This window comes from Triturus cristatus, chromosome 2_1, assembly GCF_964204655.1.
Source record: "Triturus cristatus chromosome 2_1, aTriCri1.1, whole genome shotgun sequence".
Classification (NCBI taxonomy): Eukaryota; Metazoa; Chordata; class Amphibia; order Caudata; family Salamandridae; genus Triturus; species Triturus cristatus.
This window is the reverse complement of record NC_140581.1, coordinates 929345516-929361982: the sequence shown is the minus strand read 5'-3', so window position 1 is coordinate 929361982 and position 16467 is coordinate 929345516. Positions and strand designations below refer to the sequence as shown.

General features: G+C 49.5%; 1 protein-coding gene across 3 annotated transcripts in view; it reads left to right on the top strand.

The window, feature by feature from the left end:
• Nucleotides 1-16467, top strand: part of VPS13A (vacuolar protein sorting 13 homolog A) — a 2314464-nt gene that overhangs the window by 1291194 nt on the left and 1006803 nt on the right. For all 3 annotated transcript variants that reach the window (XM_085633365.1, XM_085633382.1, XM_085633374.1), the window contains one exon: nt 14820-15215. In XM_085633365.1, the coding sequence (XP_085489491.1) occupies nt 14820-15215 (396 nt within the window). The remainder of the gene's footprint in view (nt 1-14819; nt 15216-16467) is intronic.

Here is a 16467-nt window from a genome sequence, read left to right as displayed (position 1 = left end):
AAGCATTCTGTGAATGCACCCACCCTGCCCCAATACACATCAGCCTGTCTGGGGAGGTGGTTACACCTCCCTGTGACAGGAAACCTATTGTCCAGGCCTCCCCTGCCGGAGTTTCCCCCAGCACCAGGAGGCCAGACCCGTGTCTGTGGCATCCATTTTGTCATGCCAGGGCTTTGAAAGAACCAGGTTTAGCCAGTGTGAATATGTCTAGAAGGGTGGAATGCTACCCTCGCTTCCAGAACTGGCGGGGGGTAGTATTCCAAAGCGTTTGACACCAAACACAACATGTTTTGATGCAGCCATTCCAAAGTTAGCATTTACCGCGAGGTTATAATGCACTCAAGAGTATATGGTATGGCTGTATCACAGAACAGGCATAAGGAAGTATTTCGGAATGCTGCAGAGGAGCTCAGCTCATGCTTGGGCACCCTCTCACATAAAACCAAGCACTCTGCTTTCAGGATTGTCAAGACCTGCCATAGGAGTGGCTTATAGGTTTATATGTGTCTGTATAAGGTAGTGATGTAGGTAGCCTATATCACAGTAAGGGGTGGAAGCACACCCTTACCCAGGTTGCAGTAGCAGACCTGTGGTGTCATTTTGGAGTGCTTCCCAGGGTGGCATAATATATGCTGCAGCCCCTTGTAGGCCTCTGAGGTACCTATGCCCTAGGTACATAGTATACCATATACTAGGGACTTATAAGGCACTCCAGAATCCAATTAGATATGTACCTAATGTACATGGAAAACATTTTAGAGAGGAAGCAGCTAGGCTGGGGTCCTTATTAGCAGGGCCACAGCCAGACTAAAGTCGAAAAACAGTGAAACACCAGCAAAAAGTGGGGGTACCCATGTGAAGCAGATCCTACTCTCCTACAGTTGTCCTTCACTGTCATATATTGTGGTTTCAGCCTTTCTGCCGGCTGCTGTGATGGTTCGCGTGCCTCCGGGGAAGGTTTTGGGCTTAACTATTGTAGGGGTCCCTCCCAGAGTGGTGATCTGTTCTTTTCCCTCCCTCAGTTTACAATATACGGTGACACGCACTGTTTCTATGGTGATGTTTTTTTCACCAAACCTTGTTTTTTCTTTTCTGCACACTTTTCCCATATTTTCACAGTTTTTGGTGGTGGCATCGCGTCCTGAAGCGGAAAACTCTTCTGACGAAAACTGATGTCGGCGTGCCGGGGCTGGGCATACATGGCTTCGCTGACGTCACGTCCATGGACAACGTCAGGGCGGAGCCATACGGCAACGCCCCCCGGCGCGCGGAGGTGCTGGTGCGCAAGATTTTCCAGACCAGTCTGACGCCTGGGGATATTCTATGTTAAGGAATCTGCGGCTAGACTATGTCTCTACCAGATAAATCGCTACCGAAGGTAAGTAACTTGCTGTTCTGATGGATACATCTGCCAGTGAATTCCTCACCTTGTGAATATCCCTTGCGCAAGCAACATTCGGAAACTTTTGTAGCACTCCACGCCGATGAGGTCGAAGACGACGTCACAGAGACACGGCTCCGCTCGCGACTCCGCTGACGTCACCGGCTCCATAAGAAGACCTCGTTGGCGCGATGATGTCAGTTCCCTTTTTTCCTCGTTGTCGACGCCAACGGATTTCGTGACTCTCTCTCTGTAGCTGTTCTTGTTACTTTGTTTTCAGCTGGTTTCTCTCTCTCTCTTCTTCTACTGAAATATCGACGAAGAAGTCTGGATTTAAACCTTGTCGAGAATATGGGAAACACATGTCGATAACGGATTCGCATGAAGACTGCGTGTGGTGCCTGTCTTCGGACCATGATGTGGAAGGATGTTCTTGCTGTCGCAAGATGAGCTCCAAGGCTCTTAAGGAGAGGGAAGCGAAATTGTTCATCGCAAGGATGAAGAAGGAAAAAAGAGGCCGGAGAAGGTCGAGATCGAGGTCGGCGTCGAAATAGACTTCGGGGCATGCTTCTAAGTCTAAGAAGCACAACAAAAAGAAGAGGCACTCATCTCGACATCACTCGGATAGGGATGCGGCTCGGAGATCGATGTCGCCCTCCCGACGCCGTAAGGACTTTGTATCTCCTTCGCCTGTTCCTGATTCTCCTATTGGCCTATCGTCACCTGTGGCTTCACCGGAACATTCTCCATCTCCGACGCCGGCTCCATCTCCGATGCCGGCTCCATCTCCGGCTCCGGCTTCGTCTCCGGTTCCGTGTGAGGAACCTCCTGCTCCGGGTTAGCCTTCGGCTCCGTTGATTCCACCGTCGGCGCCGAGTCCAGTGATGCCTAAACAATATCCTGCGTTTCCAGGACCAGGTCAGGACCCTACTCATTATCTTAATGCGATGTATGGAGTCTTCTCCAGAGCCATGTACCCCTCTGGTGCACCTTCGGGTCCTATGGGTCCTATGTCCTTCAGTTTGGGAGTTCCCTAAGCTTATCCTCAGGCTCCCTTCATGCCATTTTTTCCAGCGACTCAGTCTTGGCATCTACCGGCACCGAGGACATCGACGCTGCTCCCCTCTTCACCGGCGCCGACTCGACCTCGTTCGACGCCGGCTGTTCCATTGGATCCACGCTCGACTCTGGCGCTGTCGGATTCGGTCACGGCGCCGCCGACTCCGGTTGTGAGGATCAGGTCTAGGAGGGGGCCCAAAGGGTGCTGGATGAACAGAGATACTTGGTGGAGGAAGTGGAGGAAGGTGAGCTTATGGAATCGGACGATGTGTTTGATGAATTGAAGGAGGCTAGTGGCCTGGACTTATCACCTGAATGGGAGATTACTCCTTCTGATGCTTCTTCAAAGGATGCAGCACCATACCATGCTGTTATAAAGAAGGCGGCTGAACTTTTAGATCTGCAGTTGCCTTCTGCAGAGTTCAAGCCTAACATCCTAACAGAAGTTCTGCACTCTCCGACTGTTTCGGAGCCTTTACTTCCTTTTAATGACGCCATTATAGAGCCAGTAATGGAGGTGTGGCGTACGCCCTATTCTGCTCCGGCAGTTTCTAAAGTTATTGCCAGGAGGTATAGGGCAGCTCTGGGGGGCCCAGACTTTTTGACATCTCACCCATCTCCGGAGAGTCTGGTGGTTCAGGCTGCCTGTTCCAGAAAGTCATCAGGTTCTTTTCCCCAAATCCCGAGTGACAGGGAAGCAAAGAAATTGGATCAGTTGGCCAAGAAGGTCTTCTCTTCTGCCAGCATGGCCCTTAAATCAACAAATGCCATCTATCTTTTGGGCCGATATATCCATGCTCTTATGGACTCAGCAAAGCAGCTAGCCCCAAAGCTGTAAGAAGAGGATAGGATAAGTTTCAATGAGGTCCTTTCGGATACCCAAGCGGTGGCACGTCAGGTGATCCAAAGTGGCTTGGATACAGCTGACTCAGTTGCAACAGTCATGGGATCTTATGTTGCCTCCAGGAGGAGTGTGTGGCTTAAATCTTCAGAATTCTTCCCTGATGTCCAGTCAACGCTCTTGGACTTGCCTTTTGATGGCTCTGGCCTTTTTGGCAAGAAAGTGGATGCTGCGCTTGAAAGATTTAAAGAGAGTAAGGCCACGCCTGAATCTTTGGGCCTTCAATCTCAGCCAAGTGGTTCGTTCAAGAGGTACAGGGGCTTCGGAAGGTCAACCTTTCGTTCTTACAGACAGCCCCAGCAGCAACAGCAGCAAAACACTCTGTATAAGAGCTACAGAGGCAGAGTCAGAGGTCGCACTCGAGGTCGTCAGCTCTCCTCCTCCTCCTCTTCCTCCTCCTCAGCCCCTCCCACCACTGCAAAGCAGACCTAGATCCACCATTCTGGATCATGCTGGTCCTGTGGGGGGCCGGCTTACCCATTTTCTACAAGATTGGGAATCGGTTACTACAGACCTTTGGGTTCTAAATCTTGTAGAAAATGGGTACGCCCTTCCCTTTCGGGAATTTCCTCCAAATTGCTCTCCTTGTCAAGGGGCTTGCTCAGAGGACCACCGTCTTCTCCTGCAGGAGGAAGTCCTGACATTACTAAAAAAAAGATGCGATAGAGGTGGTTCCAGAGCAGGAGAGGGGTCAGGGATGCTTCAAGCGCTGCATCAGGAGGACTGGATGGTGTTGATCGATTTGCAGGATGCGCATTTCCACATCCCCATCCTGAAGTCGCACAGGAAGTATCTCCGGTTTACGGTGGGGTCGCAGCATTATCAGTTTGCGGTCCTTCTGTTTGGTCTTACTACTGCACCTCTAGTCTTCACGAAGGGGATGGCAGTGGTGGCAGCCCATCTCAGAAGGTCGGGGATTTGATTTTTCCCCTATCTGGATGACTGGCTGATCAAAGCGGAGTCGCCAGAGAAGGTGCTTCATCATCTGCAGGTTACAACTCAGCTGTTGTACAAATTGGGTTTTTCGATAAACATACCCAAATCTCACCTGGTGCCCTCTCAGCGCAACCTGTTCATAGGGGCGTTACTGGACACTACTGTGTATTGGGCATTCCCACCTCCACAAATGATTCTCGACATACAGGAAATGATTCCCTTGTTTTACAATGGAGCGGTTGTTCCAGTCCTGAAGGTCCTTCGCCTGCTCGGTCTGTTTGCTTCCTGCATTCTGTTGGTCAACCATGCACGCTGGCTCATGAGGGCCCTCCAGTGGTGCCTCTGCAGGCAGTGGTATCAGCACAAAGGGGATCTCAGGGAGTCTGTGAGGATCTCCGGAGAAGCTGCAGCGGATCTGTCTTGGTGGAGCATGGAGGGCAATCTGTCTCAAGGAAAGCCCTTCCATCCACCTCCATCGGTGGCCACAGTAATAGCGGATGCATCCACTTTAGGGTGGGGTGCTCATTTGGGGGATCTGGAGATCAAGGGTCTTTGGTCTCCAGAGGAAAGGTTGCTTCACATCAACCTTCTGGAATTGCGGGCGATACATTTGGCGCTCAAGGCCTTTATCCCTTCCCTTCCCGGTCAGTCGGTTCAAGTCCTGACGGACAACAATACCGCAATGTGATATGTCATCAAGCAGGGAGGAGTGGGGTCTCTTTGTCTCTGCAGAGAGGCTCTGCATCTCTGGTCCTGGGCTCAGGATCATCAGATTTGTCTGATGGCAAATCATCTGGCCGGAGTTCTGAATGTACGTACAGACAGTCTCAGTCGGCAGTTTTCCGCCGACCACGAGTGGAGGCTTCATCCAGAGGTGGTTCGTCACGTCTTTCGGATGTGGGGAAATCCTCGGGTGGACCTGTTTGCCACTCACGAGAACGCTCACTGCCCTTCATTCTGCAGTCTCCAGTATCCGATGCAGGGAGCGTTGGGGGCCGCTTTTCAGTTGAGTTGGGGCTCACAACTCCTTTACGTGTTTCCTCCCATACCCTTGATTCCTCAGGTTCTGAGGAAGATTCGCCAAGACCGGGCCCAAGTTATATTGATCGCCCCGGATTGGCCAAGAAGGGTGTGGTATACGGATCTTCTCCACCTCTCCTCGTGCCCTCCGCTCCGTCTTCCCCCTGAGGGCAGACCTCCTCTCGCAGTCGGAGGGGCAGGTTCTACACCCCCACCTCTAGAGCTTACACCTTTATGCCTGGAGATTGAACGGGGCAACCTGAATTCTTTTTCTCTCCCGCCAGATGTTGTAGATGTAATTTTGTCTGCCAGACGTCATTCCACCAAATCTATCTATTCCTATAGGTGGTCTAAATTTGTGCTCTGGTGTGGGGAGAAGTCAATTGATCCTTTGAGGGCTTGTTTATCTGACATTCTGCAGTTTGCCCTTTCTCTTGCTCAGCAAGGTTTTGCTGTAGCCACTGTAAAGGGATACTTATCGGCTTTGTCAGCATTCCTTTGCTTGCCGGATCAGCCGTCCTTGTTCAAATTGTAGGAGAGTAGGGTCTGCTTTCTATGTTCACCCCCACTTTTTAGGTCTCGCCTGACCCAGCGCATGCGCTGGTCTGGCGAGACTTATTGAGAGGGCTCCAAAATGTGCTACCAGGCCAGCCTAGAGCTACAGTGCATGTGCGCGGGCGCGCGCGCCTCCTTTTACCGCGATTACTTTCACTTTCGGCCGCTTTGATGTTTGATCGCGATCACTTTCACTTTCGCGGCCCCATAGCCAATATGTCTTTTGCTTTTGCTTTACTGGTTTTCGACTTAGATGTGGCTGTGGGCCTGCTAATCAGACCCACAGCCCTGCTGTTCTCTCTCTAAATTAATACTATGTACTTTAGGTGCATAACCCATTTGGATAGGATCACCTTATTGGCCCCTGTACAGTGTACCCTAGGTACCCAGGGCATAGGTGTACCCTAGGCCTACCAGGGGCTGCAGCATGTATTATGCCACCCCTGGCCTGGCCTTCCGTTATGACACAACTGGCTGATCACTCAGCTGGGGCAAGGTCATGTAATCACTCCTTGCTTAGGTGTAGTATTCCTATACCTATCTTATATATAGACACATGTGTACCTATCAGCCACTCCTATGGCAGGCCTTAACAATCCTGGAGGCAGAGTGCTTGGTAACATGTGAGATGGTGCTCTAGCATGAGCTGAGCCTGTCTGCAGCTTTCGGAACCATGTCTTTATAGCTGTTCTATGATATAGCCTACCATATACTCTTAAAGTGCCTTATAATCTTAAACGGTTATGGTAACTATGGTTTGGCTTTATCAAAACATGTCGTGTAAGGTGTCTAACACTTTGGAATAATACCCCCAACCCATTTCGGGTGATGAGGATATTATCCCTCCCTTCTAAAGGGGGAAGGCATGTAGTAACCTACTTACCCGTTAAAGTTAACCAGAGCCCCAGCATCACAAAATGGATGCTGCTGCCACGACACAAGTCTGACCTCCTGCTGCTGGGAGTGATCTCGGCAAGGAAGGCTTGGACAATAGGTTTCCTGCCTTGGGAGGTGCGAGCACCACCCCAGACAGGCCTTAGTGTATTGGGGCAGGGAGGGATGAAAAAAACGAGACACTGCCTGGGGCACACAAGGTGTCCCATGCATAGTCCAGTTCAAACCGGTGCCGGGGCACTCCAGCCCCCGTCCTGGCGCGAAACTGGACAAAGGGAAGGGGGTGTAACCACCCCCCTCCCTGGTCCCACCCATAAGGCGTGACCTAGCAGGCAACCCAGCCCCCCAGATTAGTATAAGAGTGGTAGCTGGGCCCCAGGAGATTAGATTATCCTGAACCTGCAACTTGAACAGAAACTCTGGACCTTCGATATTCGACGGAAGAAGAAGACTGAAGAATCTCCCTTGTGGCCAAGGAGTGGCTACCCTGTGCAAACAGGCACCATCAAGAGACTACCCTTTGCTTTGCTAAAGTTCTACGAGGGACCGACTGCAGAGCCCGACCAGAGCCTTGACTTCCAGACTTCTCCGACCCTGATCCACATCCACAGCCGAGCTGAGATCCGTGGAGGCGACGAGAGACGTGGGACCGGCTGTGAGAAGTTGGCCTGATATGTAGTGCTCACTATTCTAGTGATCACTGTGTATCATTCCAAACGACCCTTATTGATGATTGGTTGTAAGTCAACCTTATAGACCAGCTATCCTAGTAGCGTGGACAAGAGCAGTCTTCAGGCTAAACTCTAGAGGGCGTGTTAAGCCAGCTGTTTACCATCACATATACCCCTTGAACACCAAGTGAAAGGGCACCACACAAGTTGTTATGAAAATAAAGGATATTTATTTATAACAAGACTACCCTGGCTCTTTATGAGTCAGGGAGCTAAGCACACTACAAAACTCTTATGAAAATACTTCTGGTTGCACAATTTACACAAATGCCCGAAGGGCACGAAACCATTTACACTGCAAGTGGAATGGGAAAGGTTAGATAGTTTAAAGTTACTGATTCCGGAGGAATCCGATCAGTGGGACTAAACGAAAAAGGAACTGGACACTTGTAGAGTGAACCTACGATGGAGCACCGAGATGCTCGAGTTACCTAGCCCAGAGGCTGCGGCTTAGTGGGGTTCAGCAAGATGTCGGGAGTCCTCGTTGTAGTCTCAGGAGCCTGAAAGAAGAAGTTGCTGGCAGGCGACCAGTGTTGATGTTCAGAGAGATCCAAGCCTGGATCGGTGATGAAGAAAACCTGAAAGCAGAGGGGACTCAGTTCTCAACCGCTAGCCAGCGATCGTGTGGGTACCAGGAAGGTACCGGCTGAAGTCACCTCGACCAGGTGAGTGGATGACGTCGGACTCGGCTGTTCCTCGGACCAGGAGGCACGGCGGCGACCAGGATGGAGGGCGAGCTGTCCCACGAAGGTGTCTGCTGTCGATGATGCTGGGCCCAGGAATGGGGCAGCAGGTCTTGGCAGTGGCAAACCCACGCGGTGGAGTCAAGATGGCGTCGGGAGTGGACCAGGAGGGTCCGATGTACTCCTCTGTTGAAGGGGAGCAAGAGCCAGTCTGGAGCAACCAGACCAGTGATGAAAGTCTGTCGTGGTGCGTCGTGAAGAGGGCCACAAGCCGGTCGGCGAGTGGCCGGACAACGCGGTGAGCAACAAGGAGCAGAAGGGCCCCCACGCAGATCTCGTGGATGCTGGGGAGGCAGACTTCGGTGCTGGAGCTGCTCAGGGTTAGGGCTTCTCAAACCCTAGGTGCACTCACTCGAGGGTCCCTCGGTGGGCGTGCTAGATAAGCGTCGTGCAGGTTCTGAAGATGGCCGGTCCCGCAGGTCTCGTCACACCTACGAATCTCAGCTGGGCTGACGATGTAGGTAGAGGTCAGAGATGGCAGGGAACCCGGGTCTCGTCGAGCTGGGCAGTCTTGATCCGTGGGAGAGACGTACAGCAAACCGCAAGCGCTTAGGTGGTGCCTGCTGGTGCAGGGTGGCCACTCCTTAGCCACAAGGGAGAGTCTTCAGAAATAGTCAAGAGTTCCTTTCGTGGAAAGTAGTTCAAGATTCAGAATTATCCAATTTGGGAAGGGGACCCGCTCCCACCTTTATTCTAGGAAAAAGGGGCTGGCCCGTGACTAGGTCCTACCTATGGGTGGGACCAGGAGGGGGGTGGTTACACCCCTATCCTTTGTCTGGCTTCGCCCCAGCTCAGGGGCTGGTGTGCCCCCGAAACTGGTTTGAGCCGGGCTATGCACAGTGAGCACCGGGGTGCCACTTGCAATCACCTTCCTTTCAGCCCTGCCTACCTGGGATACACAAACCCTGTCTGGGATGGTGCTAACACCGCCCTCGACAGGAAACCCTTTGTCCAAGCTCCCCTCGCTGGAAGGTCTCCCAGCAGCAGGAGGTCAGACTTGTGTCTGGTGGCAGCATCCATCTTGTGATGCTGAGGCTTGAGTCAACTTTAACCGGGGTTCAAGGTTACTTCCATGTCGTGTCCCTCTAGAAGGGTGGAATGCTAACCCCGTCGCCAGAACTGGCGAGGGGTTCGTATTCCAATTCGTATGACACCTTACTCGACATGTTTGGGTGATGCGATGCCAAAGTTAGCAAATAACCGCGAGGATTATAATGCACTTCAAGGTAGTTGGCCCGCGTCACCATGGAACGGCTATTAGGATTTGGTTCCGCAAGCCGTCGACGGGCTCAGCTCGCGCCAGAGCACCATCTCACATGATTCCCAGCACTCTGCCTTCAGGATTGATAAGGCCTGCCATAGGAGTGACTGACAGGAATCCATGCGTCCATTTTAGGGTTAGGTATAGGAATACTACACCTACAGCAACGGGTGATTACACCACCTTGCCCCAGCTGTCGTGCAGCCAGTTGTGTCAGATTTGGGCGGCCATCCAGGGGTGGCATAATACATGCTGCAGCCCCTGGTAGGCCCTGGGTACACCGATGCCCTGGATACCTGTGGTATGCTGATACAGGGACTGATAAGGCGGCCCAGTTCCAATTAGTGGATGCACCTAATGTACATGTGTGTTAATTTCGAGAGAGAACAGCTAGGCTGTAGGTCTGATTGGCAGGCCCGCAGCCGGGGAAAGTCGTAAACCAATGAAGCAAAAGCAAAAAATCTGGGTGATCATAGGATTGCAGACCCTACTCTCCTACAATGGGTTCCAGTCTTCCCCTATCTTGACGACTGGCTGTTGAAGGTGGGCTCTCCCCAGGCAGTCGTCTCCCACCTCCAGACTACGGCCGACCTCCTACATTTGCTGGGGTTCTCCATCAACATGCCGAAGTCGCATCTGAGTCCCTCCCAAAAGCTCCTTTTCATCGGAGCAGTAGTGGACTCGGCGCAGTTCCGGGTCTATCCTCCGGAACTGCTGGTTTGGGATATTCAGGCTCGGATTCCGATCTTTCAGCCTTTAGCCCGGGTTTCGGTCAGGTTGGTACTGCGGCTACTGGTTCAGATGGCCTCCTGCATCCTGCTGGTACATCACGCCGGGTGGCGGATGAGGGCTCTCCAGTGGGACCTTAAGTTCCAGTGGGCCCAGCATCAGGGCAATCTGTCCGACCACATCTTGATCTCAGAAGGCACTGCAAGACAGTTGCAGTGTTGGCTCACGGACCGTGATTGGGTCAGTAGCAGATTCCTCTCCCTACCCCAACCGGAGCATGTAGTGGTGACGGCTCCGTCCCTCCTGGGATGGGGGGGCCACATGGGAGAGGCGGAGATCAGATGCCTCTGGTCTCCGGCGGAGTCCCGCCTCCATATCAACCTATTGGAGCTGCGGGCGTTCCGGCTTGCACTGAAGGCATTCCTTCCCTCTGTGCGGGGAATTGTAGTGCAGGTGTTCACGGATAACACCACTGCCATGTGGTTTTGCAACAAACAGGGCGGGGTGGGGTCGTGGACCCTTTGTCAGGAGGCTCTGTGCCTCTGGACATGGCTGGTACATCAGGGCATCACCCTGGTGGTGCAACACCTGGCGGGCTCTCTGAATGCCAGGGCGGACTAACTCAGCCGCCGGTGCATGATGGATCACGAATGGCGTCTGAACTCCGAAGTGGCGCAAGGTCTCTTTCAGCAGTGGGGAGAGCCTTGGTTAGATCTATTCGCTACCGAAGAGAACGCGCAATGTCATCAGTTCTGTGTGTTGGAATTTCCAAGGCGGCACTCGCTCGGAGACGCTTTTCGTCGCGAGTGGAGTTGCGGTCTGTTGTACGCCTTTCCGCCTATACTGCTTCTGCCCAGAGTGCTGAAGAAGATCAGGGGTGACCGGGCCCAAGTCATCCTTGTGGCTCCGGATTGGGCACGAAGATACTGGTATCCCGAGCTACTCAGTCTATCAATCGATCCCCCGGTTCGACTGCCTCTTCAGGAGGACCTTCTGTTGCAGCAAGAGGGGGTGGTCCTCCACCCGATCCTGTCTAGCCTTCACCTCCATGCGTGGAGATTGAGCGGCGACAGTTGATGCCATTTGACTTGCCTCCTGAAGTCTGTGATGTCATTCTGGCAGCCAGGCGTCCCTCTACTAAAACATTATTTGCCTGCTGGTGGAACAAATTTGTGGCATGGTGCACAGCAAAGTCGGTGGATCCCCTTTCCGCCCCTCTTTCTGAGGTTCTCCTCTTTCTTCTTTGCCTGGCCCAGCAGGGCTCTGCTCTGGGCACCCTCAAGGGATATCTTTCAGCTATTTCTGCTTTCTTACGGCTTCCTGATCAGCCTTCTCTTTTCAAATCCCCTGTTGTTGCTCGATTCTTTAAAGGCATTACTCATATGTTTCCTCCTGTCCCTTTCGTAATGCCTCAGTGGGATTTGAACCTTGTGTTAACCTATCTGATGTGCGCTCCCTTTCAGCCACTTCATAATTGTCCTCTTCGTCTTCTGACTCTTAAGACTGCTTTCCAGGTTGCCATCACCTCTGCTAGACGTGTGAGTGAGCTCCAGGCTCTATCTTCTAAGCCTCCTTTCCTTCGTGTCCATCCGGACAAGATTGTTCTCAGGACTTGTCCTTCCTTTCTCCCTAAGGTGGTAGCTGCCTTTCACATCGGCCAGTCTGTTACACTGCCCACCTTCTTTCCGCCTCCGCCTCCGCATCCCTCGAAAGAGGAAGAGAGGCTTCACTGTCTGTACCCAAAACGAGCGCTGTCCTTCCATCTGGACCGTACAAAGCAATTCCGGGTGGACGACCAACTCTTTATTGGCTACGAACAATCTCTCGGTGGGTCGTTTTGTGCATTAAGGCCTGTTATTCCTTAGCTAAGAAGGAACCTCCTGTGGGGCTGAGGGCCCATTCCACTCGGGCCACAGCGGCTACTACTGCCCTGGGACAGGGAGTCATTTTGCAGGACATTTGTCAGGCAGCAACATGGGCCTCACTGCACACGTTTACCAAGCATTACTGCCTGGACAGCCAAGTCCGGAGAGACAGTTTCTTTGGCCGTTCCGTTCTCCAGGACTTTCTGGTGTGATCTTGGTTCGCAGACCCACCACCGGTGTTGGTATTGCTGGGGTATCTATTCTAAGGTAAGAAATCTAACTAACGTGTTTCTTTCAGATGAACAAGTTACTTACCTTCGGTAACGATATATCTGTAAGAAACATTAGTTAGTTAGATTCCTTACCGCCCCACCCATCCTCCCCATTTTACGAACTGATATCTAGGGTTAAGGTCATCCCTTTCAGGGCCCTAGATTCATGGCAACAGTGTCGGTCTCTTGCATGGCTCTGCGTTCCTGGCTCAGAAAGCTATGTACAAGAACTGACGTCAGCGCGCGAGGGCGGCGTCTAAGTACCCCGAAGACATCATCCTGGCGATCACGACGACGGACGCGGAGCCGCGGACGACGCCTAGCAACGCGCAAGGGTATTGCTGACACAAAATCTTTCCGGATCCATCCGGACGCCTGGGGATAGTCTAAGGTAAGGAATCTAACTAAATAATGTTTCTTACAGATATATCGTTACCGAAGGTAAGTAACTTGTTCTGTGATCACTAAGTAACAATTTGTCAATCCATGGGGTAGAACATAGATGTTCAATATTTGAAGATACTAAAACATGATCGATCATGGTATTGGCATTTCTTCTAGTGAAGATTGGTATTTCCCTCCCATACCCATCCTGTGCACATTGCATTAAATCAAGGTCATATTTCGCCAAAACTATATTTAAGGTATCCCTATAGATGTTGTGATGGAAGTGTATACAATCATCCCCTTCATCACTCCTAAACTCACAAACTTTAGTCATGGACAGTGTACAAATTGGAGTATTAAAATCGCCGACCCATATAATAGCAATGTTTATATTTACTGCTGTAAACAGATTATCTATTTCCCTCTCTAAATCAATAACTACTCTGTGACGAGTTGAGTCAAAAATGTTATTAAAAAAATTAATAAGTAAGACATCCCAACCGTCTATATGATGCAGCCACAGTATCAGCAAGTGGTATCCTACTTTGATTACCCTTATGACTACCAAAGGCAATTTATTTGACAGAAGGATTAACAGCCCACCCTTCGCTCTGCCAGCCATAGAGGGTGTAGCTAATAAATCATAAGAAGCAAACCCTTCAAAATAAACATGATCAATACTCCCAAGTTTCTTGTAGACACATTGTCATGTTTATTAATAAAATCCACCCAGCCCAACGTGTCCTTTTTGCTTGCCAGTCCAGCTATATTCCAAGTAACTATAGTATAGCCGTTAGCTGTGGAATTCCCTGCACTATCAATAAATTGTTCACCTATACTCATACTAATGTCTGTTCACTTATACTTATACTAGCATAGTGAAGTCAAAAGGAAATGATTCATAGAACTAGTGTTTAAAGTGCGAAGGGAAAATATTTCCAAGTCCTTGTTAGCTTAAGGGACCAGAGAGTATGATTCATAGGCAAGCAATGCCAGGTTGCAAACTTTGAAACTGAAATCAGAAGGGGGTCCTCATGTTAATGTTTAGTTTAGTGGATGGCTAGCCAGAACATCTGTTACTTCTAGTATGTGTCATCAAACGCACTAGAAGAAGTAGACACCTTATAACCTTGGAACTCATAGATCATAGTGGTCAGGTTGTCTTTCAAAGGAGTTATTTTGTTTTGGTTGAGTGTTGTTGGCAAAGGAGAAGAAAGAACACCTCAAGCAAAAATAAGGACAGGAAGTGGGGCAGCATAGGTAGTAAAAATAGTAGGGCCAGGGTAAGACCCCTGAGAAGCAATGCACACAAGGGAAAAAAAGGAGCAATATGCGAGTAGTAGGGCAACTACTTGAGAGCAGTATTTAATAAAGCCTAGGTCCTTACTCTAGGAGTTTGGCCAAAAATATGGAATAGTTGACTGTGTTGATCACACATGACCGATCAAGCAGGATCAGAGGTGGAACTTAAGGAGATGGAGGACATCCAGTGCTGCAGAAAAGCACAGATTTAATACCAAGTGCTTGGAGAAATCATTATTGGGCTGGAACTAAAGAATTTACTACATCTGGTCTGGGTGCCATAAATATTTGGGTGTTTACCTCTTTTGTCAGTGATGTTGGTAGGTAGAGAAAGAAGGGATTTGGGATGGAAATTTGAAATTAGTATGCATATCTTCAGGTCTGGGTTCTTTAAAGGTTTTGGACCTACTGTTTGTTCCCCCTAACGGTCTTGGAAGACACAGAAAGAAGGGATTTTGATCTGAAATGTAATCATATTTTTGGGGATATAGAAGGGATTTTAAAGGTGAAACAACCATGGCCTGCTTCAGAACTGCGTGAACCAAGGCAAACAAGGATTTATTTCACATTTAAAAGAGGACTGTGAAAATAGTGCAAAACCCCTTTTTGATCTGTGATCTCGGTGGCAAATTGTGCTGTTCACAAATATTCGTAACACAAGAAATGATTTTCTCCAAGAATTTTTGCATGGTTGATTCCGTGTTTCTGTGTGGTAAATTAATGCAGTTTAAAATAATTTGCAATTGAGTTGAATATGTATAATATATTATGTCTATTTTTTAGGAAAATGATAACAGTACACTTACTTTGGAGGATGGCTCTTCAGTCCAGATTCATAATGCTATTCTGGATCAGACGAAGTTGACAATTCAGTTGCTAAACTATCTGGATCAGAATTGGAAAGGGACGTACAACATCAAGAGTAATCAGCCTGAAATTAGTTTTATTAATTTAACTTCTGTCTCTGAAACAGAGAAGAACGATTTAGATATTGCTGTTCATATGAAATACTCTATCGGACAATTGGTCATTGCTTTTCACTGTCCTTACTGGATGGTGAATAAAACTGGACGGTTGTTACAGTACAAAGCTGATGACGTTCACCGCAAGCACGCTCCTGACTACAAAAAGCCTTTCCTGTTTTCATTCAAGCCAAAGAACTTTTTTCAAAACAACAAGGTAATGTAAATTAATCACTGAGTTAAATTAGGTATTGTAATTGTTATGGGTTATCTAAGGTCTTTTAGTGCTGTATTATCTTCCCTTTACTTGTCCTGTTGATTTTCATCTGTGTTGATTCACTGTTTAGGAGTGATTTGGGGTATAAATAAAGCAGGCCACACTTTTAGTTATTGCTAAACAGTTGCATTATGACGTAGACCTGTGCTTTCTGAAAATATTCAGTTGGCTGAAACATTAGTAAGTGCTGTACTGTAACAAAATAGGAATCAAACTTTGTCAAGCATTGCATGACATGCGTTTTAATGTGGCAATTGAATAGGGTACATTATTTTAATAATAACATACAACAGAGAGAAAAATAGAAATGTCATTATAGACTTTCCTATTGATGCCAATGTGTGAGAAATCCAACATGTTTGATGACTCGATGATAAAATGCCTAAAAATCCCTTAATGGTAGGACCACCTCCTCTAGAGCCAAATCAACATCAGATGATGTGATGCTCTTGCAGCAGACAGCACATACCTACATTAAGTGCTTTTTCATCATTTTTATTCCTTACAACACTGTCGTATTTGTTTCTAAGACATGTGGATTCAAGCCCAGTAACCTTTTTTAGTGCCAGGTGCGAGTTTAAGGTCCTCCACGGTACTGCATGAAATGCCTGACCACGTCACCCCACATATGTGAATACTACTGGCTTCAGGGGCTTCCCAAACATCTGATAGAGACTTCTAGCTGCAGATTCCTTACCTTTTAATTTCCCAGGTGTCAGGCTGGATCTGGAAACTATTGCATGCACAGTGCCCCTGCACGCCGTCTGATGGCTCCATTCGGCTTTGCGTGACATTATCTGAAAGAAACACGTTAGTTAGATTCCTCACCTTAGAATATCCCCAGGCGTCAGACTGGATCCGGAAGATTTTTCGTCAGCAATACCCCTTGCGCGTCGCTAGGCGTCGTCTGCGGCTCCGCGTCCGTGGTCGGCGTCGTGCGCCGGGATGACGTCGTCGGAGTACTTAGACGCCGCCCTCGCGCGCTGACGTCAGTTCTTCTTTTTTCCGCGCCAGTAAGCGCAGATCCGGGAGAGCTACCCCTTTAGTCAATTTTTGACTAACTTTTTTGATCCTTTTTGATCGTTTTTTGACACCGGTGCCGGTAGGATGCCTGGGTTTAAAGCCTGTACGGACTGTAACCGATTGATCTCGGTTACAGACCATCACCGCCGGTGCCTTTACTGCTTGGGCC